The 15,731-nt window shown below is 46.4% G+C and overlaps 1 protein-coding gene across 6 annotated transcripts in view; it reads left to right on the top strand.

The window, feature by feature from the left end:
* Tnrc6a (trinucleotide repeat containing adaptor 6A) overlaps positions 1 to 15,731 on the top strand; it is an 85,476-nt gene that overhangs the window by 67,223 nt on the left and 2,522 nt on the right. For all 6 annotated transcript variants that reach the window (XM_042689773.1, XM_042689772.1, XM_042689774.1 and 3 more), the window contains 13 exons: positions 407 to 458; positions 3,537 to 3,679; positions 4,362 to 4,499; positions 4,834 to 4,962; positions 5,447 to 5,524; positions 5,745 to 5,955; positions 7,169 to 7,300; positions 8,579 to 8,737; positions 9,557 to 9,697; positions 11,149 to 11,256; positions 12,861 to 13,082; positions 14,772 to 14,842; positions 15,256 to 15,395. In XM_042689773.1, coding sequence (XP_042545707.1) covers positions 407 to 458; positions 3,537 to 3,679; positions 4,362 to 4,499; positions 4,834 to 4,962; positions 5,447 to 5,524; positions 5,745 to 5,955; positions 7,169 to 7,300; positions 8,579 to 8,737; positions 9,557 to 9,697; positions 11,149 to 11,256; positions 12,861 to 13,082; positions 14,772 to 14,842; positions 15,256 to 15,395 — 1,724 coding nt within the window. The remainder of the gene's footprint in view (positions 1 to 406; positions 459 to 3,536; positions 3,680 to 4,361; positions 4,500 to 4,833; positions 4,963 to 5,446; positions 5,525 to 5,744; positions 5,956 to 7,168; positions 7,301 to 8,578; positions 8,738 to 9,556; positions 9,698 to 11,148; positions 11,257 to 12,860; positions 13,083 to 14,771; positions 14,843 to 15,255; positions 15,396 to 15,731) is intronic.

The raw sequence follows: 15,731 nt of genomic DNA on the forward strand, positions 1-15,731 counted from the left end.
TTGTGGCTCATAGCTGTAATAGATCTGAGGATCATGGTTCAAAGCCAGCCCAGTCAGGAAAGTCTATAAGACTCTTCAGTTAACCACCAAAAAGCCAAAAGTGGATGAATGGCTCAAGTTGTAGAGTGCTAGCTTAGAGCCAGAAAGCTCAGGGACGGCACCCAGGCCTGAGTTCAAGCCCCAGGACCAGCACGCACACACAGAAATTTGGAGACAGTGTGTGGTTCAAGTGGTAGAACACCTGCCTAACAAGCAGGAGGCCCTGTGTTCAAACCCTAGTACCACAAAAAGTGTGCATGTCTATACAATGGACAAAGCTTTATGATTCACCTGGATTTCAGATAATAAAATAGAGTGTATTGTTTGTTTTCATTGATTGTCTGCTAACATGTTGCTTTTTCTTCAGAGAGACTCACCAGAAGAAAATGTACAGAGCAATAAGATGGACCTTTCTGGGGGTGAGAAAATACTAATCTGCTTGACTTTGTTTGTTAGTGGTGAATGAGCATATCATTGACAGGACCATAGTGAAAGTACCCTGACCCAGAGCAGGAGGCCTGGCTCCTGTGCTTTCCAGTGTGTTTTAAGTGAGTTGCTATTCCTGACAATATCACCACAGTCTGTGATCACCTTTCGGTATTACCAGGTGGAGAGAGTTCAAGCCCCACAACCAACAACAACAACAAAAATCTGCCTCCATGGCTTGTTGAATGGCAGAAAAGTTGTTGTGATGTGTTACTGGTAAAACTTAATGGAAACTTCTTTTTTTTTTTTTTTTTGCTAGTTCTGGGGCTTGAACTCAGGGCCTGGGCACTGTCCTTGAGCTTCTTTTACTCAAGGCTAGCACTCTCCCACTAAGCCACACTCCCAGCCTGAAACCTGCCTTTTAAGATGAAAGAAAGTGCTATTGATGGATAGGTAGCTCACCAGAGACACTGCTAAACCACTTTGAGATATGGAAGAAGCTAGCCACTGAGTGCTGCCAGCCATTCAGACCCTGGAGAGGCTGGTAAGGAGTGTTTGCTAATCATTCCAGCCACCAAAACCTGCAAGTGAGTCCTGGGTTGGAAAGCCCAGCCTTTCTACCCACACTGCCTCTCCAACACTCTCTGCTGGCAAAGTGGTCAAGACACGTGTTCGTGGGGTATCTGAGATAAGAATAGCTGAAAAAAAGTAGGTTTCCTACCAAGATTCTGAGTTTGAAGTTGCTATGAAAACCATGTGGTAATGTCCAGTAAACAGCAGTCAAATCTAGATGTAGAGCCCAGGGTGTAGGTAGAGCTGGAGAAGGCGACTGCCATTAACTAGTCAAAGGACTAGAGTAACCAGATGGCTGTAGAGCAGTGAATCCAAAACAGAGTCCTAGGGAGTAATGACACGTAAGAAATGATCCTGAGAGAAGCAGAACAGGCTAGAGTAATTCTTCAGAAGTAAAGTGAGCAGAGTTTTGAAAGAGGATGAATGGTTGTAGGTGTGAGCTTAGAGGCATCAGTGTCTAAGGAGCCCAGTTGTGCGTTGATCACCCCCGAGTCAACTTTGGAAGGGATAGAAATAGTTTGTGGAGAAGATGTAAGACCTTTTCTTTTTAACATTATTTGTATAAGCAAAAGTAATGTAAATCATGAATCATAATCTCAACAGTATGGAGAGACCTGTAAGAACAACTGGTTGTATTTGGTTAAGGGAATTACTCAGTGATGGGATTTTCCAAATATGCAAACTAACTAGCATGGGTTTACAGTGAATACTGTACTGTTAACTGAGAGAAAGCAGTCAAGTATTGGCGCTCCAGGGAGTTCTCGTGTGCTAAGAATGGACTGCTCAGGTCCCTGCTGAGACATTACTTCATGAATCTAATGGCATTCAAAAAATATATGTAACTTAGGGGCTGGGAAGGTGGCTCAGTGGTAGAGCGCTTGCCTTGCATGCATGAGGCCCTGGGTTCAATTCCTCAGCACCACATAAGCAAAAAGAAAAAAGCCGGAAGTGGCGCTGTGGCTCAAGTGGTAGAGTGCTAGCCTTGAGCTGAAAAGCTGAGGGACAGCGCCCAGGCCCAGAGTTCAGGCCCCACGACCGGACCCAAAAAAAAAAGTGTGTGTGTGTGTGTGTAACTTAAAGAATTTTTTTCCCCTCCTTGTTAAAATTCTTTTCCACTTGCCTGGAATGAGGATAAATACAGGGTAAATACTTTGGTGATGTCAGACATCTCAGAGTAGTGGTTGGAATGAAACCATGGGTGACTTTGAGGGCTGAGAAAAAGATTGCAGTAGAAGGGGGCGAGCTTCTTTGTTAGAAGTGACAGCGAGCCCTGAAGTGGACATGCTCCAGCCAGCAGTCAGGCACTGAGTTGAGGTGTAAGGGAGCTAGACTTTTGTCTCTGGGAAGGGTATCACTTGGAGCGAGATGGCTCATCACTGACACCTTGATCGTGAGTAAAAATCTAAGGAAAGCAAGTTGGTAAAGGTCAAAGACCAAGATAGTATACTAACCACATCAGTCTTGCTGCTCAATATTGCAAGTGCTTGAGACAGTGGACTCAGGGATAGAGGAGAAAGACCAGCCTGGCCTGGTATCTGGCCACTTGTAAAAGATTTCTTGAGATAGGATGGTGGTTCAAGGGCTGGCCATATCTTAACAAAGAAGATGAGGTAGAGGATAATCTAAGAGATGTCATAATCATTGCGGGCCGGTCAGCATAGGAAGTCTTGGGGAAGAGGTCTTGGGGAAGACATTACCCTGTCTGGGCTCTAGCTCCCCCATCTGTTAAATAGAGACAATAGCAGCAAGTTGCAAGCATTAACTTACTGCACATAAGGGTGGGGGGATTTTCCTGTGTGTTTTTTGTTTTTGTTACTTGATAGTAGAAAATGCTTTTTTTAAGACTGAGCAGATTAGAGGTGACAGAAGATGTATTATGTTATTTAAGAAGGCTCCCGCCTATAATCCTAGCTACTCAGGAAGCTGAGAGCTGAGGGTCACGGTTCAAAGCCAGCCTGGGCAGGAAAGGCCGTGAGACTCTAATCTCCAATAAGCCACCAGAAAACTGGAAAGGGTGCTGTGGCTCAAGTGGTAGAGCACTAGCCTTGAGCTGAAGAGCTGAGGGACAGTGCCCAGGGCCAGAGTTCAAGCCTCATGACTGACCAAAAAAGAAAGAAAGAAAGAGAGAGAGATGATGGAACTCAAGGTGTAATTCAAATGATAGCGCACAGCCGAGATGTAAAAGCTTTGTGAGAGCACGAGGCCCTGAGATCAGGCTTCAGTATCAGCACAAAAGAAAAAGAAAATGTGATGATTGTTAGCCACTGTGTTTACTGGTCTATTTTCACATCCATTGGTTTAAAAGATAATAATATTGCTACAACGCAGTTCCATCTATGAATAGTGCAAGATTTATGAAATGCAAATGTGTTTTCGTATGTCGGTATCAAAGCAGAAGTCATTTCAGTCATTCAGGGAAGTTGAGTACTGTGCTTTCAGTGTACATTCGTGTGAAACCAGTTGTCTTCCTACTGATGACGGTCTCCTGCACTTATTAGGAATGTTACAAGACAAACGGATGGAGATAGATAAGCATAGCCTCAATCTTGGTGATTACAATCGGACGGTCGGGAAAGGCACTAGTTCTCGGCCTCAGATTTCCAAAGAGTCTTCCATGGAGCGCAGTCCTTACTTTGATAAGGTAAGAGTTTTTCCCCCTTCTTTTATCTCTGTGACTAATAAATCAGTACTCAGAATAGCATGATTTTTACATTACCGTTTAGAGTTATTTTCTGTAAAATAGATTAATCCAGTGCCAAGTCCTATGAAATTTATCTGTAGATCGTTGTCTCCTTTATTGTCTCAATTTATTAGCATAAGGGTTGCATTCATGTTTCCTTCTTAAACCCATAAAATATGTTTGGCTCTTTTTCTGTACTCTAGAATTAACACTAATACGATCTCTTCTGTTTTCTACCTGTTTCCTGTTGATGCTGGAATGTCATGTGACTTCTGTTCCTGCAATGATTTCTCCCTTCCACTTGTTTACTTGGCTGGTGTTGCACATCTTTCTGTCTGTCCAATCAGGATGGCATTGTAGCAGATGAATCCCAAAACATGCAGTTTATGTCCAGTCAAAGCATGAAGCTTCCCCCTTCAAATAGTGCACTACCTAACCAGGCCCTTGGCTCCATAGCAGGGCTGGGTATGCAAAACTTGAATTCTGTTAGACAGGTAAGTCCAGACGTGTATTTTAGGCTCTCTGTTAAATGCTTTATATTCGTAATAAGATCTCTTGTTACTGTTTTTAAGTCAGTAGTGTAATTTGATGGAGAGATATATGTCCTTAAAGGCTTCCCCTGTTACTTTGATGTGCTTTCTAGAATGGCAATCCCAGTATGTTTGGTGTTGGAAACACAGCAGCACAACCCCGGGGCATGCAGCAGCCTCCAGCACAACCTCTTAGTTCATCTCAGCCTAATCTCCGTGCTCAAGTGCCTCCTCCATTACTCTCCCCTCAGGTAAATGAGCTTTCAAGCCCTGGAGAAGAGCCTTGGGCAGTTTTGAGTGAGGACCAGTCAGACATCATATTGATTGGATTCTTTGAGATGCACCAAATCCAAAACATTTTGGAAGAAAGACCAACAGCAAAGGAAAATTTGCTGTCTTTTAAAATTTGTCATTTTTACTTATCCCAAATAACAATAATTAGTAAGGCAGTTAGAAGGACCATAGCCCCTCAATGGACAGTAGTTTACTACTTTAATAGCTGTCTTAATAATTAAAATGCGTAGTACATCTAGCTTGTGTGAGTTACTTCATCATCAGTGTTAACGTAACCATTGTGATCCTCAGGTTCCAGTTTCATTGCTGAAGTATGCACCAAACAACGGTGGCCTGAACCCGCTCTTTGGCCCTCAGCAGGTAGCCATGCTGAACCAGCTCTCCCAGCTAAACCAGCTTTCTCAGATCTCCCAGTTACAGGTGAGTAGAAGAATGGTCACACTCACTGAATGGACTGAAGTGCAGGAAGTTACAGTACTGTAGTAAAGTAGGCATTGTTGTAGCACATCTGCCTTTACCTCCTGTTCCAGGAGGCAGACAAGGTCCAGGGACGGGTGTGGAGTTCTAAGAGAAGAGCAGAAAGCTTAGAGAGGATGTCTGGTCATGTCTGGGGTAGTGGTTCGGTTACCATGATCCTGCAGAGTTGAATGTTTAAATTGAGGGCTAGAGGGGTGGGTAGAGTGCCTGTGTAACGTGTGCCAAGGCCCTGGGTCCACCAGAGTGCTGCAGACTGAACTTAAGAGTGCATTTTTGCACAATGATTGGAAGCTAGACTCGGAGGAAGAGGCTACCCTAGAAGAGGCAGGGTTTATCACTGCAGCTCTGTGGGTCCATTCCCTATAGTCATTCTGAAGTGCAGAATGGTATCTAGATGATAATGACTACCCTTTTCTGCCTCCTCCAGCGATTGTTAGCGCAGCAGCAAAGGGCGCAGAGTCAGAGAAGCGTGCCTTCTGGTAACCGGCAGCAGCAAGAACAGCAGGTGCGTCAGACCCTTCTGTTTGCTGTGCAAGTGGCATTTTACTAAAATCTAATCAAGAGAGTTGTTTATTAAATCTGCTGTTTGCCTATGAATTATCTTAACCCTTACACTGTCATCATTTACCTTTCTGCTAAAAAGGAAATAAACTGAGGAGGGAGAAGTTCGTGGCTGTCTATCTGTAAAGACTTTCCCCTAATTTTTTTTTTTTTCTTTTTTTCAGAGTCGGCCTCTCAGTGTGCAACAGCAAATGATGCAGCAGTCTCGCCAGCTGGATCCCAACCTGTTGGTGAAGCAACAGACTCCGCCATCCCAGCAGCAATCACTCCATCAGCCAGCCATGAAGTCTTTCCTCGACAATGTCATGCCCCACACTACACCGGAGCTGCAAAAAGGGCCATCACCAATCAATGCTTTCAGCAACTTTCCTATAGGTGGGTTTAGGCCACCTCATCCAGCTAGTGCTCCTCTTCAGAGAGTCACCATGCCCTCACCTCCATTAAGCCCATCTGTGTGTTTCAAAAACAAGAGATTGTTCCTTTAGAAACAACTATGTATGAGTGATCATGTAAGATATCTGAATAGGTAGACTGTATTAGGATTACACTTACAAACTTCATAGTTAGACCCCTTTAAAACTTCTTTCTCAGCTGCCAGTGCCTCATCAAGCCTGTCTTCCTAGTTACTCAGGAGGCTGAGGAGATCAGAAGTGGAGCTGTGGCTCAAATGGTAGAATGCTAGCCTTGAGTAGCAGAAGAAGCTCACGGACAAAGCCCAGGCCCAAGCTTCAAGCCCTAGGACTGACTAGCAAAACAAAACAAAACTTTTCTCAAGCTGGGCACCAGTGTCTCCCACCTGTAATTCTAGCTACTCAGGAGCTACTCTGAGGATTGTGTTTTCAAGCCAGCCTGAGCAGGAAAGACTGAGACCTTTATCTCCAGTAAACTAAAGGCTGGAAGTAGTGCTGTGGCTCAAGTGGTGGAGTACCAGCCTTGAGCTAAAGGAAGCTCAGGGACAGTGCCTAAGCCCTGAGTTCAAGCCCCAGGCCTGGCCAAAAAATAGTTATGTGGAGAAATCATTTTTCTATATGTAACATGATCAGAGCATTAACACTTAGAATTTGAAAGCCCAGGACTGCAGAACATTCTAGAGCTATCTGTATGAGATGCCCTCTGATAACTTAGAACAGGTTCCTCTCTGCAATGATGTGCTGGCCTCAGCTAGGAGCACAGAGGGTCTTTTCTGCTTGCCTGCCTTTATTGTCTGACTGTGACATTTGCAGGATAATAATTTGTTTAAGGAATATTAAGTTAGCTACATTGTTTCTAGAAAATGTAAGTGTGAGCTCACGCCTGTAATCCTAGCTACTCAGGAGGCTGAGATCTGAGGATCGCGGTTCAAAGCCAGCCCGGGCAGGAGAGACTGTGAGACTCCTATCTCTAATAAACCACCAGAAAACCGGAAGTGACGCTGTAGCTCAAGTGGTAGAGCGCTTGCCTTGAGCTGAAGAGCTGAGGGACAGCGCCCAGGCCCAGAGTTCAAGCCCCACGACCGACAAAAAACAAAAAAAGAAAAGAAAATATAAGTGTGGCACCAGATGGAAAATTCTAAATTTCATGAATTTTTTTTTTTTTTTTAATGTTGAAGGCTTGAACTCAAACTTGAATGTAAATATGGATGTGAACAGTATTAAAGAGCCGCAGTCAAGACTAAGGAAGTGGACTACAGTGGACAGCATTTCTGTGAACACATCTTTGGATCAGAACTCCAGCAAACATGGTATGCATTACATTCACTCCTTCTCTTAAAAGTGATAAACCTAAGCTGGGCACTGGTGGCTCACACCTGTAATCCTAGCTACTCAGGAGGCTGAGATCCGAGGATCGCGGTTCAAAGCCAGCCTGGGCAGGAAAGTCCGTGAAACTCCAGTAAACCACCAGAAAACCGGAAGTGGTGCTATAGCTCAAGTGGTAGAGCTTGACTTATGCCTATAATTCTAGCTACTCATGAAAGTCTGTGAAACTAATCTCCATTTAACCACCTGAAAAATACTGAAAGTAGCACTATGGCTCAAAGTGGTAGGACCCTAGCTTTGAGCGAAAAAGCTTAGGGACAGCACCCAGGCTCTTAGTTCAAGCCCCACTACTGACCAAAAGAAAAGAAGGATTGTTGTTAACTCCATCACAGGTTCCTAGTTGCTTGAATACACTTCTTTATCACTTGCAGGACTTGTGATCATTGTTGTCTTTTCGTCTTATTCTTCTTCTTTTCTTTTTTTTTTTGGTCGGTTGTGGGGCTTGAACTCTGGGCCTGGGCGCTGTCCCTCAGCTCTACCACTTGAGCCACAGTGCCACTTCAGGCTTTTTCTGTCAATGTGCTGCTGAGTAATGGAACCCAGAGCCTCATGCATGCGAGGCAAGCACTCTACCACTGAGCCACCTTCCCAGCCCACCATTGTTTTTTCTTGTCACAATCCTTTGTCTTCCTGCTCGATTCCTTATTTAAATCCAAAAACTTGACTCTCCAACAAAGAGTTCATTGCTCCTGTTTTCTGTTTAGGACAAAATACAGACTTACTTTTCAATGGCTGTGATCTTTGTGTCCTTGAAATGAAATCCACTTGAACATATTCAAACATTCTTCTTCAAGTAAAATATTACACTCCTAACATGTAATAGAGTTAAAAGTGATGAGGTTCTGTCCAAGAGCACACTGCTCCCTTCTGCATCTTCACATCATTGACAAAGCAGCTGGGAACCCACATACCTCATAGAAGCTTTCTTACTGTGTTTGAGAAACTAAAAAACGTTTGATGGTACATGTATAGATATATTGAGGGGAGCAGTTGAACTCAAGCTTAGTGCTCTATCAATTAGGTCATGTCTCATTCCTTTTGCTCTAGGTTGTTTTTCACATAGGGCCTCTGGCTTTTGCCCAGAGCTAGCCTCAGGCTGCGTTCCATCTCCCTGTACCTCCTGAATAGCTTGGGTCACACATGTGTACCATGTCCTACAGATAGTGTTTTCTTATGTGTCACTATCATCTTTCCCTGTGCAGGTGCTATTTCAAGTGGTTTCAGGCTGGAAGAGTCTCCATTTGTTCCCTATGACTTTATGAACAGCAGTACTTCACCAGCCAGTCCTCCGGGTTCAATAGGAGATGGCTGGCCACGTGCCAAATCGCCTAATGGCTCTAGCAGTGTTAATTGGCCACCAGGTAAGATGGTAGCATCTGTAGTCTCTCTCACAAGTCTCTGTTTCCATTCAAGTTTGTCACATGTGGATTTCTAGTGATGTAGCTTGGTTCTGTGTGATTAGATTGATCCCTTCTGATAAGGAGGGCAGAAATGATGATGGGAAAGAAGAGTGAAAGCAGATTGATAGTGTGCCTAGAAGTTCCTGGTGCCTCTGCTGTGAGCAGGGCAGGTAGAGCAATTCCGCTGGGGTGGGGTTGGGAGCAACGGGGGACGGGCCAGGGTGTCATCAAAAGCCCTGAGCCATTATCCCCTCCATCTGTGCTAAGCAATCACCAGAAATGTACCTGTGGCCTGCTTTGTCCTGCTTGGATCTGTTTTGCTTTAAAAAGCATTTTTAGCTGGGCGCCAGTGGCTCACGCCTATAATCTGAGGATCACGGTTCAAAGCTAGCCTGGGCAGGGAAAGTCCATGAGACTCTTATCTCCAATAAACCACTAGAAAACTGGAAGTAGTGCAGTGGTTCAAGTGGTAGAGTGCTCGCCTTGAGCTGAAGAGCACAGGGACAGTGCCCCAGAGTTCAAGCCCCAGAACTGACCAAAAAAAAAAAAAACAATGTGTATCTATCTATCTACTCATGGATTCATTTGTAAGAACTTGAAAGTTATTTGTGGAAAATAGCTTAATTTATACTGTTTGCATTACTATAAATTAGAAAATAGTTGAGAATTGCATGAACTTTTTACATAACCTTTTTAGGAATATTAAGGAGTTGGGGGTATTTAATAATGAATATTTAAATGATGATTAACCTTGAACTAATTTTAAATTTCCACTTCCAGAATTTCGCCCTGGTGAACCATGGAAAGGTTATCCAAACATTGACCCCGAAACTGACCCTTACGTCACTCCTGGCAGTGTCATAAACAATCTTTCAATTAATACTGTGCGGGAAGTCGACCACCTCAGGGACAGGAACAGTGGTGAGTGGGAATGACAGCCAGTGCATGCTTTAGGAATGACTCAAAGTCGGGTGAAACTTTGAGCTTTAGGAAAGCAGAATTCTTGGCTTTTCCATAAATGACTTCAGCATTTTAACACTCTAAGGGTTTATCACACTTGTTCAGGAGAAGGGAGAACCAAGTGATCAGGTGTTTGTTGTCAGTATTTTTGTAGGGGCTTGGCTCCGCTGTCCTGGGCCTTTCTCTGCAGGAACCCATCTGTCTTTGCTGAGAGACTGGAGCCATGATCACTTTTAGGATCAGTGCTGGCTTTCTAGAGGTTTCTCCAGTAAACCCCCCACTTAGCACCATGTGGCTGTTTTCTATCTCAAGGCATTATACATATTTTGTCCATGGTTCTGCACTGAAAGAAATGTAAGAGCAATTTTTGGAATAGTAACCGTAATTGACTTTTTTGTGTAAAATGTAATTATGTGACATAAGGCAGCCAACTTTTTATTGTTGTTGTTGGTCATGGTACTTGAACTCTGGGCCTAGGTGCTGTCCCTGCACTCTTCAGCTCAAGGCTAGTGCTCAGCCACTTGAGCCACAGCACCACTTCCAGTTTTCTGGTGATTAATTGGTGATCAGAGTCTCAAGGCCCTTACTGCCCAGGCTGGCTTTGAACCATGATCCTCAGATCTCAGCCTCCTGAGTCGCTAGGATTACAGGAATGAGCCACTGGTGCCCAGCTGGCAGCCAGCGTTTTACATTAAATATATAATAGAAAGCAAATGTTTCCACATCATAATGGTAATAAAGAATCTGCATTCTAAAGTGGCCATTATTTTCCACAGAAAATAATGGATTGAGTTACAGGAGGTTCTGGGGAGGGAGGCGGAGGGCAGACTGGATATGACGGGAGGTACACCATTGAGGTGTTGAGATGACTGGAAAGGTGTCATGTGGTAGTGATGAGCATGATGGGCTGAGAGGAACGGTCAGGGAGCTGTTGTTAGCAGAATTGTGACCCAGCAGGTTCAAAACGGGGAGAAAGACTAGGCTTGGGAATCTCAGGGCACAGCATACTTGAGAAGGCCAGAGGCCTGGCTTCAGTGGTGTGCATGGCCAGGTGCCTGGAAGACCTGGCACTGTAGTTCTGTGGTAGGAGGTGGGATCAGCAAGAGCAGCCTTCCTTCAGAGCCCACAGTGGCCAGGAGAGCTGGTGTCTGCCTGGTTGTGCACCTCCTTGTGCCAGCATATTCTCATCAGTCACATGAAAACAGGGAGCAGGAGGAAGCTACTGCTCTGAGCCAAGATGTAATGTTAACAGCTAGTGCGCTCACCGTCTGCTTCTGAAGGCCAGCAGGAAGCTGTGGTCGGAGCACCGTCGGCTCCCCTTGTGGCATGATGTTAGTCTGATCTGCCTGGCTGCCTTTGCTGATTCTCAGATACAGTGTCTCCAGTGGTGCTGACTGGCCTCTTCTGTGCAGGGTCATCCTCATCCTTGAACACCACGCTGCCTTCAACTAGTGCCTGGTCATCCATTCGTGCCTCCAACTACAATGTTCCCCTCAGCAGTACAGCACAAAGCACTTCAGGTGGGCTTCCCTGTCCGCTTCTCCCCTAGTGTCTCCTTTCCAGGGAGTTAGAAAGCTTCGGGGATCTTGGGGAAAGTGTCTTCTTTTGGTGGTACTGAGGCTTGAACTCCTCAGTCACTTGCACTTGCTGGGCAGGTACTGTACCACCTGAATCACACCACCAGTCCCTTCCTGAGGAAGTGGTGTTTGTTTTTCTTTTTGAGTGTGCTGAGCCCAGCAGTCACCTCCTGCAGCCCAGCAGTCTCCTCCTACCCACGCAGCTCACTGCTGGGGAGCTGCCTTGGCTCCTTAGCTCAAGGCTGCATCACCCAAAGCAGTTCCTTATCCACACCCATGAGGATCTTCTAGTTTTTGGGTTTTTTTTTGTCGGTTGTGGGGCTTGAACTCTGGACCTGGGCGCTGTCCCTCAGCTCTTCAGCTCAAGGCGAACGCTCTACCACTTGAGCTACAGCGCCACTTCCAGTTTTCTGGTGGTTTATTGGAGATAGGAGTCTCAAGGTCTCTCCTGCCAGGGCTGGCTTTGAACCGCGATCCTCAGATCTCAACCTGAGTAGCTAGGATTACAGGCGTGAGCCATCAGCACCCGGCTTTCTAGTTTTTTTTTTATTTCCAGTCCCAGCAGGAGGTTTGAATTGCTACAGAGATCGTGGCAGGTTGAGTGAAGGCAGTTCAGATGTCTTGTCAGTGACCAGCACTGCGCGGTCCAATGATAACCTGTGTGGCCCACCTAACTTGCCATCGCACTTGACAGAACACTGGCTTTGTTTTCATGCCACAGACTTTGCTAACAGTGCTAGAAGATGCACAGCTCTTCATCCCAGGGTTGTTTGTCATGCTGTCGACTGCCAATCCTACACCCCACTGCTCAGAGGTGGTGTGCATGGGTAGCTGTCTTTTCCTTTTTGGGTTATGGGGAGTTTCTGCCCAGAGCCTTACGATTTCCCTTGTTTTTTTTTGTTTTTTGTTTTTGTTTTGTCTTGTTTTGTCAGTTGAGGGACCTAAACTCTGGGACTAGGCACTGTCCTGTCCCTCAGCTCTTCAGCTGAGCTAGCGCTCTACCAGTTGAGCAACAGTGCCAGTTCCGGCTTTTTCTGCTTATGTGGTGCTGAAGAATTGAACCCAGGGCCTCATGCATGCAAGGCAAGCGCTCTACCACCGAGCCACTTTCCTAGCCCCCTGTTGTTTTTTTTTTTTTTTTTTTAACTCTTAGTTGGCACTTTGACCATTTGAGCCACAGCTCCACTTCTGGCTTTAAACTGTGATCCTTAAATCTCAGCTTCCTCAGTAGCTAGATTACACCTGGGATTTGTTTTGTTTTGATTTTGATTAGAGTTTTGAACTGTGTCCTAAGAGTCTCAGGTGCTGAAACTCCCTGCCAGGTAAGTATATAGCCAGTGCTTTGAGGAAAGGACTGGGTTTCCTTTGGGTGGTTTTTCTTCTTCCAACAGTTCGATTTTAGCAGTGTTTTTCCATTGTGGTTGTTTTCATAGTTGCTTTCTGTTGGATTTGCTCCTTATGGGCAATGGATGTTATTGGTATTTAAAATCTCTTTTCATATCCTCTCCCTTTCTGCTTTTTTTTTCCCCCCTTTCTCCTTTGAGTAGCCAGAAATAGTGATTCCAAATTGACATGGTCTCCTGGTTCAGTTACAAACACATCTCTGGCTCATGAGCTGTGGAAGGTCCCTCTGCCACCTAAAAGCATCACTGCTCCATCCCGCCCGCCTCCGGGACTGACTGGTCAGAAGCCACCCTTGTCTACGTGGGATAACTCTCCCCTTCGTGTAGGAGGAGGATGGGGGAATTCTGATGCCAGATATACCCCAGGTAGGAGAACAGACTCAGTCCAGGTGGATTGGGTGCTTTATATGCTGAATACCAACAGGAACCTAAACAGTAAACTCTTATGTCTCCTCCTCTACCCTTCCAACCCCTAACCCGCCCCCCAAGGGAATCAGTTGTGTGCATTGCTGTCTTTGGCGGTAACCACATCTCTGGGGGCTTAACATTTACATTTAGACCTGACAGCGAGTGCTAAAGTTAATGGAATGGGGATTCCTTCTCAGAAGAAGGGCCTGGTCACATTCTGCTCGGGTAGCAGACCACTGTGTGGCCAACAGCCATCACCTACCAGGACAGGCCTTGGAGAGCTGGGCTTGTTTGAGTGGCGGCTTGGCCTGTACACTTAAATAGAAACATTTGGGAGTGAACAGAAATTGCTTCCTGAGGGAGCTCTTTATAAAGTCAAAGTGTATGAAACTGACAACAACATTGTAGTCTATAAGGGAGAAGAGTGTGTGTGTGTGTGTGTGTGTGTGTGTGTGTGTTTCAATACTGGGAAAACACGGTGCCTGCGCCTCGTGTTCTCGAGTGTCGTATCTACTGAAATACTTCTAAGAACTGTTGGAAATGTACATCTGTTATACCATCAAGCTTGACGCGTACTCTGAAGATGTATCTGCAGCCGGGGAGGGGACCCTGGCCTCGTGCTCACTCATGCAAAGTGTGCTCTCCCCCTTCCCCAGGGCGTACCCTGGCCCTTCTGCGTGCTACTTGGGGTCTTTTGTCTGTAAATCAAACATGATGTTATTCCAGCAAAATGTGTTGACATGAGATTATCTGAAAGCAGAAGAAATCTATATGTGTTGCATTCTCTGTCATCCCCCTTTTTAGCATCCCCCCCCCCCATAAGTGGAAAAAAATGTTTCCCTTTAAATCTTATTAAAAAAATAAAATTCAGGCGACCACAAAAAAAAAAAAAAAGAAACATTTGGGAGTGAAAGTGGATGCTGTTATTCTTAGGGGGCCGACAGGCACAGACCAGAGTGTTAAGTGAGCAGCTTTTCATGAGGAGAGGGGTCCTGAGCATGTTTCCAAGTCCCTTTACTAAGAAAAGGGCTGCCTTGGAAGGATGGAGAAGGAAAGATGGGGGATCCTGTGGTAACTGCTAGGTAAAAGTAATGGCAAAGCCGGGTGCTGGTAGCTCACGCCTATAGTCCTAGCTACTCAGGAGGCTGAGATGTAAGGATTGCAGTGTGAAGCCAGTCCTGCAGGAGGGTCCCTGAGACTCTCATCTCCAATAAACTACTCAGAAAAAGCCAGAAGTGGCGCTGTGGTCAAGTGGTAGAGCACTAGCCATGAGCAAAAAGAAACTTAGGGACAGTGCCCAGGCCCTGAGTTCAAGCCCCAGGACCAGCATAGAAACAAAAAAGTAATGGTAGGTTCTTAGTCCCCAGAGCTCCACACAGCAAGGAGCATGCATGTCATCAACTGTGTCTCCTGTGCAAGGTGCAAGGACACCAGGACACTGCCGTCTCAGCCTCAGAAATGGAAAGATGCCCGAGGGGTGGCCTTGGGTGGCTCTCCTGAGCACTGAGCCATGCCCGGGTGTAGAGCTGGTTCCTGGCTGAGGCCGGAGTAGGAGAAAACACCTGCAGAGCGAGAGCGGGTGGAGCCTTTGAGTGAGGGTCCCTTGGCCACCATCCTGGCAAGCTGATTGGGTTTCTTTTCACGCAGGTTCCAGCTGGGGTGAGAGCAGCTCAGGGAGAATAACAAATTGGCTTGTTCTGAAAAACCTTACACCTCAGGTGAGGAGGCGGACCCTGATGTGGGGGTTGGGAAGGAGCTGGGGCAGAGGGCTGCATTCCGAGGCCCAGGTCTGATTGTGCAGCTCCCACACCGGCTTGCAGAGGAACAACCAAAATCATGGAGTCTGGGCTCTGAGGTTAGGGGAGCATTCATGTGACTGATACAGGGGAAAGCTGGCCTGTGCTTTTAGGTTCTAGCACCCTCCTAGCCTCTGCCCCCCTGCCAGAACCCCTGACAGGTCCTGTCCTCCGGGTGCAGGAGAAAACGCCTGACACCCCAGCAAAGACAGCAGTAGCTGAAGAGTTGGGGTGAGGAGAGTGTGCGGGAGTCAAGAGACAGAGGCCTGGGCCCGGCGGGAGGAGCGGAGGTACACTCTGCCTGGGCACTCACGCCTCCCCTGCTGCTCTTGTAGATCGATGGCTCAACTCTGCGAACCCTGTGCATGCAGCATGGCCCGCTGATAACATTCCACCTGAACCTCCCCCACGGAAATGCTCTGGTCCGCTACAGTTCAAAAGAAGAGGTAGTGAAGGCACAAAAGTCTCTGCACATGTAAGTGCTTGCCACGCGGCTGCTGGGGGTGGGGCGGGATGGGGGGCAAGAGGACCTGGTTCCTTTTTGTTTTTCTCTTTTTCTGGCAGCGAGTACTGGGATTTGAACTCACTCCCCACTGCTGAGCCATCCCTCCAGGCTTTTTTTGCACTGTTTGTTTTTGAGCTGGGGTCTCATTTCTTCCCCAGGCATGTGAGTGGACCAGTCTGCCTGTTGCACGCTTTCCATTGCAGCTGCCACAGCAGGGGTGGGCCGGCGTGTCCAGCTTCCTCCACTGAGATGGAGTTTCATGGACATTCTGACCTCTAGCCACGACCCTCCCGCTCCCAGGAGCTA

This window comes from Dipodomys spectabilis, unplaced genomic scaffold, assembly GCF_019054845.1.
Source record: "Dipodomys spectabilis isolate Male_0828 unplaced genomic scaffold, ASM1905484v1 ptg000127l, whole genome shotgun sequence".
NCBI classification, from domain to species: Eukaryota; Metazoa; Chordata; class Mammalia; order Rodentia; family Heteromyidae; genus Dipodomys; species Dipodomys spectabilis.